Source organism: Neomonachus schauinslandi, chromosome 16 (genome assembly GCF_002201575.2).
Source record: "Neomonachus schauinslandi chromosome 16, ASM220157v2, whole genome shotgun sequence".
In the NCBI taxonomy this organism is placed as follows: Eukaryota; Metazoa; Chordata; class Mammalia; order Carnivora; family Phocidae; genus Neomonachus; species Neomonachus schauinslandi.
The window spans coordinates 45,374,576-45,392,643 of record NC_058418.1 but is presented as its reverse complement, the minus strand read 5'-3'; the positions used below and the strand labels follow the sequence as shown (position 1 = coordinate 45,392,643).

At 43.7% G+C, this 18,068-nt stretch overlaps 1 protein-coding gene across 4 annotated transcripts; it reads right to left on the bottom strand.

The window, feature by feature from the left end:
* Positions 1-394: 394 nt before the first annotated feature.
* On the bottom strand, positions 395-17,427 carry ZNF821 (zinc finger protein 821). 4 transcript variants are annotated; one of them, XM_044922150.1, is made up of 7 exons: positions 17,016-17,427; positions 14,304-14,420; positions 7,026-7,151; positions 4,204-4,349; positions 3,429-3,533; positions 2,107-2,273; positions 395-1,350 (listed from the first exon to the last, which is right to left on the bottom strand). In XM_044922150.1, the coding sequence occupies exons 2-7, from the start codon at positions 14,341-14,343 to the stop codon at positions 696-698; spliced, it is 1,239 nt and encodes a 412-aa protein (XP_044778085.1). In that variant the 5' UTR covers positions 14,344-14,420; positions 17,016-17,427; the 3' UTR covers positions 395-695. The 4 variants fall into 4 exon arrangements, with proteins under 4 accessions (XP_044778085.1, XP_021558879.1, XP_044778086.1 ...); XM_021703204.2 differs by lacking the exon at positions 17,016-17,427 and having other exon boundaries at positions 14,304-14,528; XM_044922151.1 differs by lacking the exons at positions 7,026-7,151; positions 17,016-17,427 and having other exon boundaries at positions 14,304-14,343.
* Positions 17,428-18,068: the final 641 nt, after the last annotated feature.

Below are 18,068 nucleotides of genomic sequence, written 5' to 3'. Positions count from 1 at the left end.
ATTTTTAAAGTCTGGCAACTAAAATCTGCTGGGAAAAGTAGCCAATACCTAAGCCTCAATACTGCATCTCTTTAGAAAATGCCAGTTAGGAGGAAAGGCATCTACTGAATTTGGAAAAGGTAAGCTAGGTTTAAGTGGCCTTTGCGGCCATAGATAATCTTCATTAGGGTTGTGGGAACGGACCCACAAAGTCAGCATCGGTTCTTTCTTTAATGTCATGCCTCATCAACTTGTAAAGGCCCAAACAAGGGATCACTGGGTCACCTAAACCGAGGAGTACCCTCCCTTCAGAAGACAATCCGCCAGAAGTCCCTGCCTAAAATTTCCACCCATGTCTTTCCTAGATCATTTCATTTGCTAGAATGAAATGGAGAGAAAAGCACAAAAAGACCAGTAAAGATAAAATTAATTTATTTGCCCTCACAACTCCGTGGGCCACACTGGGCCCCATAGTCCTATAAGCATGCCCTGCAGCAGTGGGCTGGGAGTCTAGTTCTCTGGAGTGCCTACTCCCTTGTCTAGAGCTGCCTTAAGCTGGCTCCCTGCTGACCCCATCATCCTGCTCCCACATGCAAGAGGTGCTTAGGTCCACCTGCAACAAACCCAGGCCTGCCTCCGGCAGTAAGGACAGGGCCCTGTGGGTTTGCTGTAGCACGGATCCCTGTGGACCTGGGTGAGTGGGAGGGCAGGCGGGTTCAGTGCAGAGAGCCACTGTTCTGCTCTTCAAAGGCCATCTTGCCCAGGAGCTGGCTGTCCAACTCCACCCCACTCACAGGTAGCTGGAAGAAGTTCATTTCAGCTGCTAAGGCTGCCATGGCAGAAGGGTCCTGGCCAAACTGAGCTCGCAACATCATGTCCATTTTCTCCAGCCTCCTCTTGAGCCGCTTGGCTTCCCGCTCCCGGATAAGCCGGGCCTGCCTCTTCTCTGGGGTTTCATTGGCCCGCTTCAGCCTCATAGCCTCCCGATCCCGCTGCAGCCGACGTGCCCGCTGCTCATCTGTCTCCTGCATGCGCTGCAGGCGCTTGGCTTCACGGTCCCTCATGCGCCTTACTTCCCGCTCCTCTGGAGTCTCATTGTCCCGCCGACTTTTCTTGGCTGTACGCTCTCGTTCCAGCCGCTGCAGCCGTACTTCCAGTGGCTCATTCTGTCGGCGTAGGGCCCACTTGCGAACAGTGGGGGTCTGTGCTTCCAGTAGCTTACGGTAGGCAGCACAATTGTTGCACACAAGCAGAATTCCAGCAGGGTACACGGGAGGGCTAAAGGCAATGTCCTTCCCCTCAGCACTGGAGGGACCCTCACTATGGGCTGGGGGTAGGGTTTCCATATTAAGTACTTCAGGGAGTTTCTCACTGGAATACAAAAATTTGGGTGGTTAGTGTCTCCTTCTAGCAAGGCTCAGGTATCCAGCTCTGACTTACACTGGTCCTACCAGGCCAGTTGCTTCAAGTTCACTACCAGGGGTGAGATTTGAGTACTTGGGAGACCTCTTCTACCTCCCCACCCCACACCTTTTCTGGGCAAGGTATCTACCAAGTTTTAAAGCCCTCCTGGAGTTAAAGACTCAGCCAACTGCCAGATAGGCCCCCCAGATGTGCAGTTTTCATTCCAGCTGGTTGATGGTGTTCCTAAGAGCTGTGCAGGGCAGTCCTTCTGTAGAAATGGCAGTCCTTCTTGAGGTGGAGGCTGCCTTTAGGGCAGTCCACTGGCTTAACCCCTCCTTCCCTGGCCGACTCTGCATTGTACCCAGACAAATTTAACTAGGACACAATTCGCACAGTTCCAGTCTTCCTGGGACACAGTACAGACTGTGTCAGGGGCCTCTCAGCACCCTGTGACTTCTCTAAGCTTTATCATGAATGTTATTGGACTACCCCCCCATCTCTTTGTAGATGAAAATATTATTCTAATGGGGGAAAGAAATGAGAATTCATTTCCCTTTGGGGATATCTAATGGAACAGGCATATTTACTGGCTTCATTACTTGTATTTCCAGAGAGTCAGTTGCCTTTGCATTACCTATCTCTAGGCTTTCTTTTGATTTGGGAAAGCAGAACCCACACCCAGTAATTTGTTCCCAGAGCAAGAGGGTTAGGTGACCAGCTAACCTGTTAAACGTGGCATGGCTGGTAAAACGGGCTCCACACACAGCACAGTTAGACCTCTGGTCCTCTGAGTGGATTAGGAGGTGACGACCCAATGACCCTGGGGAGCTCAGGGCCCGGCCACAGACAGGACACATGTAGCTCTTGGCGCTCACCACTGCTGCAGTGTGCTGTAAAACAGAGCTTTAATTTGTCAACTCATGCTACCTTTAAGATAATCTACACCCACTTAGAAACTGCTTTCTGTGAAATGTCCCCCTTCCTTAGTCTCAGAACAAGGGATTTGCAATTATATTCTCCCTGCTTAGCACCTGGAAAAGTAAGAGTCTCTTGTGTTAACAGGCCTTCAAAAGGGCCAGGCCATTCAGATTATTGTTCAGATTTCATTAGAGTTTTGGCTATATTCTGGAACATGTGGCTGGCTTGGTGAAAACGGGGCTCCAGAGTCAGAGTCCTCTTCAAAACCTGCAAAGAATTCATGCTTGGGATAATTTCTATCTGTTGCCTCACACTGTGCAGGTACAGGTGCATATTAAGGGAGCAATGAAGGCCAAGTGTAGAAGGTAGTTAGGAAGACTGGTATCCAAAAGCATTTTGTCTTGCCTTTTCTTCAATCTTTTAAAAACAATCTTCTAAAGAAAGGCCTCCTTTCATGAACCAACTATCTTTATGGCAAAACCCAGGCTGCCATGTGTGCTGATGCCTTTCTAATACAGATCACAAGGCACAGGTGCTCTGCAATTGGATTGGGGAAAAAAAAGCACAAAAAGCTTGTGTTCTTCTGATCCCCTCATTCATACTTTTTCTAGTATTATAGAAACATTTATGTTAACTCATTTTTTCTTCTTTAAAACAAGGCCTCATTATTAACAAATGTCAGTTTCTATTTCACTATTTAAAATATGCATTGAGGCACCTGGGTGGCTCAGTGGGTTAAGGGCCTGACTCTTGATTTTGGCTCAGGTCATGATTTCAGGGTTGTGAGATCAAACCCCTCACCCTGCATTGGGCTCCATGCTGGGTGTGGAGGCTGCTTAGGATTCTCTCTCTCCCTCTGCCCCTGCCCCACCCCCCTCTCAAATAAATAAACAAATAAATACGCATTAAGTAATCTGGAAAAAAATAATACTTAATTTTCATAGTATGTCTATCTGGGAGCCCAGAACAGGTTTACCCAACATATCCACTTATTCTTTAAAACATCTGGGGACTGGAGTGGAGTCTTACTGGAAGCAACAACCCAAGGCTCCCCTGGGAGCTGGAGGCAAAGGCTAAACAAGCTGCTGGCACTTGTGTTCCGGGGCACGTGGCTCCCCAGCCCATACCTGGTACACATGAGCAATCAGCTGCTCCCGACTCCCACAGTCTAGCTGGCAGAGGGGACACTGGCAGAGTCCAAGTAAGGGGTCAGAATTCAAGTTCCCTGTGACCTGCAATTCAAGAAGTAGGCAATTCATTAAGACTGTTTACCACTCTTTGCCCTGCCCCTACTTCTTGTAACAGGGCATCCTGTTCAAAGGAACACAACCTGATATCACATGTTATTCTTAGGTTCCCATTATGGACTGAAGGGAGAAGTAATAGGGAAAGGGAATCACATTTGCTCCTATCTTCATCTTCTCCAAGGCTTCCTGCCCTGAGGACATAGGGGTGCCCCAGGAGAGCCGATCTATTCCCCGCCCCCCACAGTAAACTTGCAGAGAGAGGATTAGCTTCCCTCCTGCTGTGCTTCTTGCAGCAATCCTCAGGAAACAATTTAGAGAGAAGGTGGCACCTCAGGTAACACTTGGACTTATATTTGCAAGCATATTCAAGAGTACATACACTTCAGGAAATCGGCCGATAGTCTTGCAAAAGTGGATATTCTGCCTGGAAAGAAGTGGGGAAGCTGTACCTGGGTTAGTGATATGTGGATGGACAGGAAAGCTGGCGTGATGAGAGTTGTGTGTGAGGTTTGGGTAAATGGAGCTGTGAAGGAAGAAAGGCTTCAGATGAAGGCCCAGGAGATCACCAGAGGCAAGACCGTTACTGTGGATCAAGTGCATCAGGGCCGAGTAGGAACTGGGGGTGCTCCCGGACTTGGGAACTATTGTCACTTGCCTCATGCTCTGCCACTTCATTCCCACCAACAGGCTGTTCCGTATTTTCTAACTCTTTTTCCACTTTGACCACCCCTCCATCTTCCTCTGATGTGTGGGAAGAGACTTCATCTTGTGTGGTCTCCTCTTCATCACCCTCACTGTCACCTGGAACATACACATTGGTCACTTGTTCTGATTTTTGCATGAATACACCTTGAGTTGCTTTCCACCTTAGAGTTTGTAGCTATAATGGAAAACATTTTCAGATCTTCTGTAATAGAGTCTGTATCAATGTACAGTTTGTATAGTTGGGTACTAATCATGTTGGTGGAAGAGCTATAGCTATTGTTTATGATGCCATTTACACTAAAGAGAAAATCTGAGGCAAAATTGCATTAGACAATAGTTATTGGGCCCTGTACATTATCATAAAAATGATTCTTCTTACACGATTCCCAAATATCTCATACTTGAAATCACACCTCCCACATACCTCACACCATGCTCATTGCCACAACACAGCACCTCTGACTTACCCACACTTCTCACTGATTTTATTACTTACTTTTCTCCATAACCCCCCTGCACAATTTTTCCAATGGTATCGCATGTACTATTCTGAGTCCCACTAATCTCTTCTCTCCCAACAAACCCTAAGGCACACTCAGAGAAAAACCAAGTTTTTTCTTCCTCTTACCAAGAAAGGAGGCAGTGCTAAATTAGTTAAAAATGATGTCACCTTATAGGGAAGGTGTGTTCAGTCCAATGGAAAAAAGAGTACAGCAACCAACTTTAGGCCATTTGTTGTACAACCTGACTCAAGGTGTTCTTACTCTGCTAGTAACTTAGAATTCTAGGCTAAATAAATCCATTGTTCTGTTGGTTCTCTGGATTATCTGACAGATAACTGACTGCATTAAGTGAAGGGAACAGGCCATTCTTTAGGATGAAATATAATTTCTTGTGACTAAAGGAAAAATTGAGTTTGTTTTCATTTAGTGGATAGGATGTGGCTCGGGGAGGGATCTGCTTGTGTCTGGGGGATCTGCAAGGTTTTTGTGGGCTGATGTTTTCCCCTATTACTTATAAAATGGGGGGGGCAAGATTTTTAAAAAACCATGATAAAAAAGGGAATTTGTTCTGAAAGGGAAAAAAAGAAGGGCTAGTACCTTGAAGATCATAAGAGGAAGCCACGCCTAGCGAAGCTGTGAGACTCCAGCCCCATCCCAACCACACTTAGATCCTGGATTCCTGGGCCTGACTGTGAGCAAGAGAAATACAAGGTAGACTTTCCCCTGTGAGACTCAGCTTTCCTAGCTAATGGTGCTTCTTATCTTCTCTCTCCTATCCCTATCCCTTGTGTAATTTTGAAATCCACCAGTATCTGGGCAAAACTGATTACATTCCTTTTCTTCATAAGAAAATCTAACCAAATCTTCTACTAGTAGTTACATGTGTCTCTATTAGATATTCTACTTGTTTGGTGGACTGGATTTGGGCCCTGGAAGGATCTATGGTATGTATGCCTTATTCCCTAGCCCAAAGCTTTCATCTGAATTCATCTCAATAATGAAGGATTGGAACAGATTAAATCATATAATATTTTCTCACCAGCTTATGGAATATTTGTAAACTTAGTCTAAGACAACATTGTATCAAACACATTACACGACTGATCAAAAACCCAAACACATCTCTCTACTAAAATGATTTTTAAAAAATAAGTATGCCATCTAGAGGGATGATGCAGCTTTTCCAGAATGGAAACCTATTTACTTTATAGATGTTGCCATTCCTATCCTGTTATTCAAACTGGTGGCTCCCACAGGTTTTCTAGAAATCTTTGGGTTTACTTTTCTGTACCTGAGCAATTAGATGCTAAATTATTATTTTTTGTTGTTGTTGTTGCTAAATTATTAGTTTGAGTGGAAACTGTAGTTCCTAGAAGGCTGCTGAACTCTTTCCCTCTTTGTTATTCTTCAACCCCAAATGTGGAGAAAAATAAAAAATGTCACTCTGAACTGACAGTAATACCAACCAATATCAGATGGATGTGATTAGTAAAGTAAGGAAATCATCCTAGGAAATAACACATCTCAAAATGTATTTGTTCAGACAGGTCATGGAACAGATGATCCACAAGGCTCAGCTAGTTACCAGCCACTGTCTTTTCCATCTCTTTCCAGGGATTTACTTAGGACTTGGGGTGGGAAGACCTTGACTTTAGCATTTTATTCTTTTTTTTTTTAATTCCACTTAAAAAAAAAATTTTTTTTTAAGTAATCTCTACACCCACCGTGGGGCTCAAACTCACGACTCCAAGATCAAGAGTCACCTGCTCTACCAACTGAGCCAGCCAGGTGCTCTGAGTTTGACTTCAGCATTTTATACGAGGCATAATTAGTAAGGAAATCCTCTTATATAACATTAAAACTGGGTCCTCAAGCAAAAATTTCATTAAAGCCACTCTTATATTTTGTTAATTATGAGTAAATAGATTCTAGGAGACAGAGATTCTTTTCATTTGACCTAGCCCAGGGACAGGTTGAGTACTAATTATCCCTATGCCCCTGTCTATCACAGTCATCACAAACCTATCTGTGTATGGTACTGCGCCAAGTACTGCAGTCCATGAGTTAAAAAAATATATAATGCCAAACCTGTCCTCTCTCTGGATAAGCATATGCTCATACACCTTAGAACACCTTTGGGAACACAGGATCCACAAATCTCCTTCTTCATGTCTTCCTCCCAACCCCCATGCACAATCCCCAGAGCACACACACTCTGATAATTCTTCTCCCATTGCCCTGAGTCATTACCAGAAGGTGCAGAACTCACTGCTACTGGAGTCCTGATCTCTTAGTTGTTGGATAGCTTGTCGCTGACTGCCAAGGTCTCCAGGAAAATCAGTTTTCATCATCGCCTGGCGGGCTTGCTCTTCTAGCCCAGCAAATACTTGATCCCCTGGTGGTCACAAGGAAAAATAGTCAGGCCACCAGCTGGGCAGCATATATCCCCAGGGAAGCTGGTTGGAAAGTCAGACCATTCAAAGGTAGGAGACAGGCAGGTACCCTATGGTGGGGTCATCCATCTCTAAGTCAGCTTGCTGCCTCCTGGAATTTCTGGGCGTGGCTACTCTTCCTGGGCAGTAAGCCAGATGCTCTAGGAAGCATCACTTGCTTAAATCCTCCTAATCTTGACTCCTTTCAAAAGGTAATCAATTGCTACTTTACAAATTTAACTTCGGTATCTCAATTCCATTTATAACCAACCTTCCATCAGGATGGGCGAGAGAGGCAGAAGAGGCAAAGTGATAGGATGATAAAGGCAGGGCAACAAATCTGGGCACAATCGCTGATTCTTAGTGTACTAACATTATGGCCCTGACTTAGTGTCTATCTCTTACTATAAACAAGTGCTTCAAATAATCCTTACAAATAACAATCTCTCTAATCTCATCTTTCAGCCACCCTCCTTCCAAGACATGCTCTGGAAGTTCCTCCTTGACTCTACTTCTATGTCTATCAGAATTAACCACAAGCAAATCAACAACTGGTTGAATAATAGATTAAAAGAACAGATAATATATGAACTCATTTTTGCTGAGGAACAAACTTCCTGAAAGACACCAACTAATTTGCAACAAATAATATTTTATCTAGTTTCCTTGGTCAATGTAGTCTGTTTTCTTTTCTTGTATGGAATATCCAAAAGCCCTGAACCTGTCCTTGATTATGCATTTACTTTCTATGAACTCTGCCTAGGATCTGTGTGGTTACTGAAGAGTTAACATTTAAGTGCTCTTTTATTTCCAAGAGGCCAGGCATAAGGAGAAAAGAGAATTGGGTTTCTAGAGGTTTCCATTATCTCAGTCAGAGTGGAAACTACAGTCCCCATTCTCCAGCCACCAAGAGAGAATAATAAAAAGCCCTAGTGAAATGTCTGACAATACGCCAGGCGCTTTCTTACTGGAGAGAAAGGAAAGTAAACAGGCTCGGGTTCCAAGACAGGATACAATGAGGTAGGAGAAATGGTCAGTTGACCTGTGCTATCAGTCCTTTGGCAATGAAAGAACTGATATGAAGTAGACTTCATGTAATTCACTTAGGCATTTGTTCAGCAAAAATTCAGCGAGCATCCATATGCTAAGTGTTAAACACTAATAATTACTATTTGGCATGTCCTAGTTCCAGGCTCTATGTTAAGTGCTTTTAGTTTCTATCTTAATTCTCTGCAAAACTCTATGTGGTAGGTATTCTACCCAAATTTTACTTAAGAGAAAACTAAGGTTTATAGGAGAGCAAAGTATTTGAACCCAGGTCTGTACAGCTCTAATATCCATATTTTAAACTGCTTTCAAGCAGAGCTGTAAGCAGGTTAGATGGTTCATCAGAGTGGTTTTGCTGAAAACAAACGCTTGTCTCTGTGTGAGAAGAATGGCTCTGATCCTAGCAATAATGTTACCTTCGTACCATAAGAAACTGATGCTACATCTCAAATACCAAAATAATGTTCTCAGGGCCAGTAAATGACAAAGGGACCCATCATTTTGATGGTTCTGATACCCTGTGGTGAGTCACCATGCTGGGGCTGGACTAACTAATACGGGGGCTACTCTGATCAATACTGTGAGTGGGAGTAGAAGTGGTGAGGGTTCAACTGACCTAGCCACACAGCCCTCAAGTATAAGCTGCTTTAAGTCCATTTTCAAAGTATCACAATCACAAACTGGATATAAATTACTGCCAGGGAAAGCAAACAGTGATTCTGTTATAGCACCTCCTCATCCTTTTTGCAGAAGGAAAATACTTTTCTTTAGGGTGGTTGCACTGTAACCACAAGACCATGGACTAGTTATTGAATTCTTCTAGGTAGATGCATGCTTTCGGACCTGGAAACCATGGGCAGAAATGGCACTAAGGGCATTATATTCCAGCAGATAATTATCAAGGGGCAGATCATTCTCATCAGTGACATTTCTCATCTCTAAAGAAACCTACTCAGAAACAAAGTAGGTTTATAACCTATGAAGAATCCTTTTTTTCCCTTAATAGGCAAATACCATTGGATTAGGAGAAGGGCATCTAAAAGGATAAGTACCTTTCAAGATCAACTAGTAATTCAGTTTAGACCCACCAACTTGAGCTCAACATTTTTGTCTATTGATATGGTCTAAATATTTAGGCCTTCACAGAACAGAGAAGAGTATATCCCATACGACATCCCTATCTAGGACTTTTGCTGGCAATCTCACTTAGGATAGTTGGAATAAATTGTTATTCCTTTTTGGCAGTTTGGAAAGAAAAGCTGTGCTCTTATATTTGGTTCTATTCCCGACTTGGGAAAAAGGCTAAGGGAAACTTTATTTCTCAGGGCTACTCCTATCTTAAACATCAATATAAAGCAAAATATATAAAAACCATTAAAAAAGTGATTTTGGCATATCTCATAGGAGAAGATACATGAATGATCTTCCAGTAGTCACTATTTACCTAAGCTCTAAATCCCACTGTCCAGAATTATCCTTTCACAAAAAGACAGTGATACCTTTTACTATGGTACTAAAAGATACTAAAACTAAAAGTAGTGATACCTTTTACATACCTAAAAGTATGTCATAGTAACTCAAGTCAAATGTGATCCATAGAGATACTGGTGCTTAAGAAGTGTTATATAATTGCCTGCTTTTATAATGTAGAATTATTATTTCCTTCTATCTTGAGACTATTGGAGGTTAAAAAAAAAACCTCAGGTCTCTAGATATTAATGTAGGGCAACCATCTTATTTAATTTAACATGGTATTTATATGTCTATTAATAGTTGAGAACAAATCATCTAAGCTCTACAGTAAAAAGCAAGCTGCCACCTCTTTATTTTTTTGGTATGAAATCAAGATACTGTTTGACTTGGCTAAGGTTTTTCAGACCAGACAAGAACAAGGCCATCCAAGCAAGTCTGGAGAACAGATGAGAAGCCTGGGATGAAAGTTACTAGAAAGGCAAAGATTTTACAATTTTCTGTATTGAGTCCTTGATGCAATTAAATAAATGCAATTTCTGGCTGACTGAAATTAAGTAAAGCAAGCAGCTGAAAAAAATTCTAAGAGAGCAGATGTCAAATTCCGAAAAAAATGAGCTAATCTTGGGAATGAGGAGCTTAGGATTCCATTCCAGGTAACAGTCTCTGTAACCCAAGGTGCTACCACATGCTGGGAACACAGCCATATACCTCACAAGGATGCTGACAGAACGAACAAGGGCAAAACAAGTTGTGCTTTTTGGAAGAAAAGGGACTTTAAAGGCTTTTTTTCCTACTTCTCTGTAAAAGCCGAGAAGCTTTTATTGAAGTTCAAAGTTTTTATTCTTGTTTGTACTTTGCAATCGGAAAACAAAAGTGTCTTAAGAAAAAGTTTTTCTTAAAAAAAAAAAGTTTTCCTTTTCCTAGTGGTTTGCTTGGCATAAACACACCAAATGAGAGTGTACAAGAGACTCTATTTTCAACCTCCCTAGAAACAGCTGACAGAAACTTGTACTCAGAAGGAGGTGAGATGAGGAAGGTCTAACAGCCCATCCACAGTTTCTCTGAGACTAAAAATTCTGGGCTTTTATTCAGAAAGCTCTGTGTCAAATCTGTTAATGAACTGAGCAAACTACACGAGTAAGCCTGGATGTTGCTGGGAAAAGGAGAGATCATGATGGTAATTTAGATACAGAGACAGTCCTGAGGAAAGCCAAGTAACTGCCAGTGCAGCCTGCCCACTGGCTTCTTTTTTTTTTTAGATTTTTATTTATTTATTCATGAGAGACAGAGAGAGAGTGAGAGAAGCCGGCTCCCAAGGAGCAGGGAGCCCGATGCGGGACTCGATCCCAGGACCCTGGGATCATGACCTCAGCCGAAGGCAGACGCTTAACCATCTGAGCCACCCAGGCGCCCTGCCCACTGGCTTCTAAAGTGGATCTGACAAATGCTGTTAGGCCACAGCAGTGGGATTCTTATCACATTCTTTTAGGCAGGCTTGGAGCTTCATGCCACACAATCTTCGTCCTGGAAGGCAGATGTAATGGAGCTCAGCCATTACTCTACTCAGTGCCGACTGGCTTTAACATTTCAGCAAAGCGTGTACAGACATTCTTGCCTCCCAGACCTTGAGTCCATTCCATTTACTTTTTTTTTTTTTAAGATTTTATTTATTTATTTGAGAGAGAGAGAATGAAAGACAGAGAGCATGAGAGGGAGGAGGGTCAGAGGGAGAAGCAGACTCCCCGCCGAGCAGGGAGCCCGACGTGGGACTCGATCCCGGGACTCCAGGATCATGACCTGAGCCGAAGGCAGTCGCTTAACCAACTGAGCCACCCAGGCGCCCCATTCCATTTACTTTAAATAGATGAGCAGCATTAAATTCAATACATTTGATTGGTTCCATTTCACTGCAAGGGAATAGGAGGCTCAAGTGGCCAGAAGACTGACATTACCTATTCCTACTTGCCATTATTGTCATGCGCAATGAGAAGATGCCCTTTTGAAAAAGGTATGATCGGCTTCAGTCCCCAAATAGTCAATAAGCAGAAATTCCTGAGACACCAGCAAATCTCAGTGTCTTTTCTTCTTTAGTCAGGCTTAGTCTGTTACCTGAGAAGCCTCCATGGTTCCCTACCCCAGTGCATCACTGAACACAGCCCCTCCCTGGGGGTCTGCTTTTTGGTGGCAGCGGAACATTTTTGTTCACAGCCCTCTTAATGGTCCCCACCATAGTGCCTGCACAGTCCCACGCACTCCACCACAATACACTGTTCACTCGCTCTGGAAACTGTATTTCTGCCACTGTGGATGTGTGATACTCTCTTCTCCGTGGCCTGTTCGTCCATCTGTTTTCTGACCCAATACCAGCTCATCCTGCATTCAGCTATGGTGGGAAGAGATTCAGCAGACAAATATAAGCTCCGTGGACACAGGCACAGACCATAGAAGCCTTCACTGGCTTCCCCTGGCCTTATCACAATCATGCCATCATCTAGGCCAACTACTCTCCTTAAATCTAACCAAGTCTTTTTGGACAGGTGGCTTTTATAAGTAAATGCCCAACTCCTATGACTACCTTATTTGTGAACCCCTCATCTCTACTAAGAGTACCTTTCCTGCCCTGCCTTCTTGGGGTCACATCTGTGTCTTTTATTAATACTAATTTTCAACCAGAGAGGAGAAGACTATCCTCCTAAACCTCTGGGTTGGATTACTTAGGCTAGAGATATCTCTCTTGACAATCCTCACATTCAGGCCCACGACATTTCACTTTCTAGCAGCAATTTCTAAACCCTTCCTAAACTACTCATTCACATTTATATTAAGCAGACTTTCACATCCACCTATTCCAGAATATACTCCTAGTAGCATCAAACTTGTTCTCTTATAAAACCTTTCCAAGACTTAAATTGAAGAATTAATTGTATGTGGAGGTTTGCCACCCTAATCTCATTAACCTATACAATGTTAAAGTCCTCCTAATTCCTCTGTTCCTACTGTTTCCTCTCTCACTCTTGAAATTACCCAATAAGTTAAGGTACATAGTACCTGGCATCCAGTGTGTTTTTAATAAATTTTAATCCTCTTATCTTAAACTCCTTGACTAATCTATTCTCTCATATGTACAGTTCTGTCCTCAAGAAAAAAACCCGTCATAATTATACCACTGAATTCTCTTCAGATGTTGCTGTACCTTATTTAGTCAGTCCTCCATAATAATAGGGTGCTATTTGGTTCTCTTTTAAAACATTTGGGTGAGGACGCTTATCTGCCCAGATCACAGGAAATTGGTTAATTCCATCAAATCTGCATAGACATATTAATGTTAATTTAAAGAGACACTTTTGAACATCCTCTATAAGCAGTGCTAGAAGTAGAGAGGAATAGCAGGAAATATAAATGGGACATAATCTCTACCCTCTAGAATTTTACAGTCTAATTGATAAAATAAAACATACATATAAAACTGCTGAGAAACAATGAAAGGCAATAATGCCTACCTGGTTTCCCTGTTACTAGTCTTTCTCTCATCTGATCCATCCCACACACTGCTTCATAGTCCTAAAACACTGCATTCTAAATGTCACTCCACTTGCTCTGCTTGAAAACCTTCAGTACCTCCTTATAGTCCACAGTATAAAGTATGAACTTGGACTGGGCTTCAGGCCTCTACGGTATAAACATCTCCAACCTCATCTTGCGTCCTATGACATCTGGATAAATAAAACTGCCGCTTCATACAAAGTCTCCTTATCCCCTGAACATGTGCATTCCTTCTTTTTTAAAAAGATTTTATTTATTTATTTATTTATTATTTATTTATTTTAGAGAAAGACAGAGAGAGACAGAGAATGCATATCCAAGTGGAGGGAGGGGCAGAGGGGGAGAAACAGCATTCCAAGCAGACTCCGTGCTGAGCGTGGAGCCCAATGCAGGGCTCCATCTCACGACCCTGAGATCATAACCTAAGCCAAAAATCAAGAGTAAGACACTCAAACAACAGAGCCACCCAGGAGCCCCTGTGCATTCCTTCTTGTATCTTTGCTCATATCATTTCCCCATCTGATTTTCCCTCTTCCTTCTTCCTTTTTAAAAAATCCACTTCCTACCTTCTAAGGCCCAGTTCAAGTTCACAGTCTAGGGCCTCTTCCATGAAGCATTCCCTGCTTCCTCAGTCCATGGAAGTCTCTCCCTCCTCTTAACTTCCGTAGTACACACAGTCTGCAGGACCCCTATATGGCACTCAGCATATACTATCTTGTGTTTTTAGATATTACTTTATGTATCTGTGGTTACATTACAGCCTTATATATCCCTACATTGCTTTATAGCCCTGGCATCTAGCACAAAGCTTTGTACAGATATCCTATAAATGTTTGTTAATGTGAATACTAAGGATGAATCAAGTTCACCTACTAAAACAGGTTTCTAACACCTCCTCCAGCAACCAGACGTACTTTAAACCCATCCTGTTCAATCTCTTTAACCCTTTTTTCCTTCACAAACTAGTGTGAGCCTTTCACCTAAATTCAGATTACTCTTTCATTTCAACCCTCAATGTTCCCAGGTTCCAGAAGACAAAACCCAGTACTCACAGTGAACTTTATTCGGATTTGTCTGTTTCCGACGGGACATGTTTCCCTGATCCGAGAGCTCTGGCCTTTCCCAGTTTCACAACTGGATATATTACTACCTCCTTGCGGGATGCTGACCTACAATAAAAAGGATATTGTTAGCACATGTCATTTTCCCCAGAAATTAGACAAAATTAAAAACGACTTTAAAAAATAGTTACTGAGCATATAAAACTCACCAGTTATAAATAATTGAATTTTAAAAAGAAAGAAATGAATAGATCTCTAACACAACATCAAGATCCCAAGAAGTTTAAGAGGGGACTCCTTCAAAGGATTCCATTAGAGAATTCCACTCTAAATCTATCTGCGGAATCCAGAATACTGTTAAGTGATCATGATCCAGGTCACAGGATAGAAAAGGAAGCAAAAAACTTAGGCAAACAGCTTTAGAAGCACAGCAGGCTCAAAGGGATAACCCCTGTGAATGCAAAAGGAAGCAAAAGAGGGTGGCAGCTCACATGTTACACGCCCACTGGAAGTCAAGCCTTGCAATCTGCACAAATGGGAGCCTCCAGATGTTTTTTTCGAAAAGTTATCTTGTCTGGAGGTGACAAAGCATCACATTCCTGTGAGACAGGAAACATCTCAAAACTTTTAGGCATCTATAAGTGAGATCCACATGGAAAATAGAGCCTCTATCTAGTAGGGTTGGCACAGCGCTGGGCACTGTGGATGACAGGGCACTAAATCCAATCAGGCTTCCAATGTTGAAGATGAGCTCTCACCAGAAGGGCCAGATGCCATCCACACTGTTGAGTACTAATTCAACACCCCAGTGTGGAACATCAATCTGGCTCTGTTCACATGCTCTGGAGTGCTGGTCAAAGTTAATAACTTTAGTGCCTCCTTTCAATCCAGCCTCTATGTAGCAAAGAGATCAGTGGGAAGAACAAAGAGAAAAGCTCCCCAAATGAGAAGTGCTGCAGAGACCTGCATCTGCTTCCCTGAAATTTGAGGGAACAGATACTTAAGCTTGGAGGTTCCTCGTTAGTTTATAAGACTTTCCCAGCAGTAAGTGTTGTTAGAGAGTCTGAAATGGATTAGTAGTGAAAACTGTGAAATTTTCTATGAAAGGCACAGTGAATAAACAGACAAATTAAAAAGAGAGATTCTCTTTCCTACCAAAGACAAGAATATGGACCTAGTCACCCTCTAAATTTTCTTTCAGTTCCTGCCTTTTCAAATTGTACTTACACTGAATAAGCAAGTAGTTTAATGACTTAAGAGGCCTTATGAGAGGCTACTGCTAACGATACTTTGCACTCCAGTTAGTGAAGACTCATCTCTTGTTATGCCAACTAACTCCTTGATGTAGCTAGAAAGGACCTCAGACCTGTAATCAGATCCTGCCTCCCCTTACCAAAAGAAGAAAGAAACCGCAAATGGCAAAGACAGGCCTCCACAGGAAGTGGCAAAGGAAGCAGCTTTCAGGCAGTCTTCTATCATATCTGCATATCAAACACAGTTCTTTTTCAGACCTTTAATTAAAAAATAACAACAACAACAACAAAACAACAACAAAAAAGCCCAACTCCAAATGTATACAGTAAAAATCAATGTTAACTAGTTAGAGGGCAATATGCTGAGTGCTAATGGTATGTATTCTCTGTTCTAAGTTTTGTTTGCATAGGTCATTTCTTTCTAATCAAGTAGTTACTTTATTAATGGAAGCAGTGAAGGAATATTCATTTTGGGTCTTTTCCTATAACTGTGGAATCACAAAGTAGAAAGTTGAATGAAATGCAGGTTGTCTATCATTTTTTTCTAAAATTTGCAGAGCTACACCTCTCTATTATACAAGGGAAAAAATGAAAATATTAACTAATCCTTAAATTTTCTCATCAAGATCAGAAACTGAAACTGTGAGATAAAAGTAATGAAGATCCTTCTGAATGAAGATCAAATAACTTGATACAGGCTCAATTCAGATCATCTTGGTGAGACAACAGTTCAATACTAAAGCTACAAGTCAGAAACACAGATGAGTATATGCATATTTAAATAGGCAGTGTCCACTGCATCTCACAATCCTCCTAGTGGCCGAATGGGGAACTGACCAGATGGTACCCAATGGGACTTCACACCTGAGGGATTAAGGGAAAAAAACAAGCAAACACCCTTTCCTCCCTCAAAAAAAGAAAGCCTGTGGAATCGTGGACTCTAAAAAATAAATAAGAAAATAGATACATACATAAACGGCAATGTAAGTGCATTCTTGACTACACAGCAAGATCTCAGAGGTTAGACAACAGTTTTATAGGCAGTAAAAGCTAAAATTCATAGACACATTGCCCTAAAGATCACTCATTCAGTTTTACTTTTAACACTGCCTCAGTTCCCAAGCCCGAATCTAAAACCAACACAAAAATGTAAATGCAAAGCCGCCTGAACATCACCATCTGGAAGAAAAAACGGGACAGGAAGAAAGATAAACGGTGAGATTCAGGTTTACAAGGGATGTTCTATGTAAAAAGGAAGGAAGCTTTGTCTTTAGAACGAGGTTAAGAGTCCTTTGGAGGGGGACCACATCTCCCCTTAACATTGTCCCTGCTCTCCCACAGGTGTTAGGTTGCAGCTTCCAGAACACACCACAGACTTGAGCATGGAAAAACAAACAAACAAAAAAAACAGGTGAAATCCAATCTTTAAAAAAAGGGGGTGCACTCCCACCTCCAGCTCTGGTGCAGTTCCCACGGAGCAAAGTAAACTCGCCTGAATCCCAGTGATTTGTATCTGCCAAAAAGGAGAGGACAAGAAAGCTGGTCACGTAGCTGTCTCATTGACCCTGTTCCCACTTTCTTTGATCTGGAGCATGTGTACAATCAGCCGAGATGGTCCCTTTGGCTTCTTCAAGCATGAGCACAGGTAGATTATCGACAAAAGCCAGAGGTCTTCCGAGGCGGCTCAGACAAACCCTCAGACGATACAGTCTTCTCAGAAATCTAAATTTAGAAGCCGTTCTGCGAGACCGCGACGCGGGACTGACACCCGGGTCTGCACTCCCACGCCCATCCTCCCCCTCCTCCAGCTCCACCCCAGCCTGTCAGACGCCGGGGCCGCCCCGGCTGTGCCCGGCCCTGCCCGACCTGGGCCCACGGCGGGAGGGCGGCGGCGCGGACGCCCCTCCCGCGCCCGAGACCGCCAGAGGGACTGAAAGAGGAACGGCCGGTGCGGAGCCAGCCGGGTCCGGCCTCGTCTCGGGAACCCGGCGCTGGGGGAGCGTCGGCGCCTGGGCTGCCCCCGCCCCCCCGGCCAGAGTGAGCCGGAGCCCCCTCCCCAGACATAGACAGACAAAAGGACCGACAGCCGGCGAACAAGGGGGAGGGCGAGGAGCCCCGGCATCCTCAGCCTAGCCCCGGAGAGAAGGAGACGGGGGTCTTGTTACCCGGCGCCTCGGCGCTCCGCGTCCCTGGGCCCCGCCTCCGGACAGACGGACCGCCGGACAATGGGCCCCGGGCCGCAGCTCGGGCCGGCCGGGCCGGGGCTCTCCGGGACTGGGCCCGGCAGGCGGAGGGCGGCTTCGAGCCAAGCCGGTGGCGGGGAGCCGAGGGGCGGCGCTGCAGACGGACAAAGCCAACGGCAGACAGACAGACGGAGGGGGAAAAGATGGCGACGCGGGCGGCGGGAGCGCGCTGCTCGCGCACCCGCAGCCAGTGGAGCGCGTGCACGAGCCTCTCCTCTCCCCCTCCCCCTTCTCCAGCCTGGTCCCCCTCCCGGCTCCCC

Coding starts and splice junctions, on each gene's coding strand:
- ZNF821 (XM_044922150.1), bottom strand. CDS start 14,343: ATGTCCCGTCGGAAACAGACAAATCCGAATAAAGTTCACT. Junction 3,534..4,203: donor ATGAAGTGGCAGAGCATGAG/GCAAGTGACAAT, acceptor CTTGAATTGCAG/GTCACAGGGAACTTGAATTC. Junction 1,351..2,106: donor AGCCATGCCACGTTTAACAG/GTTAGCTGGTCA, acceptor TTTGTATTCCAG/TGAGAAACTCCCTGAAGTAC.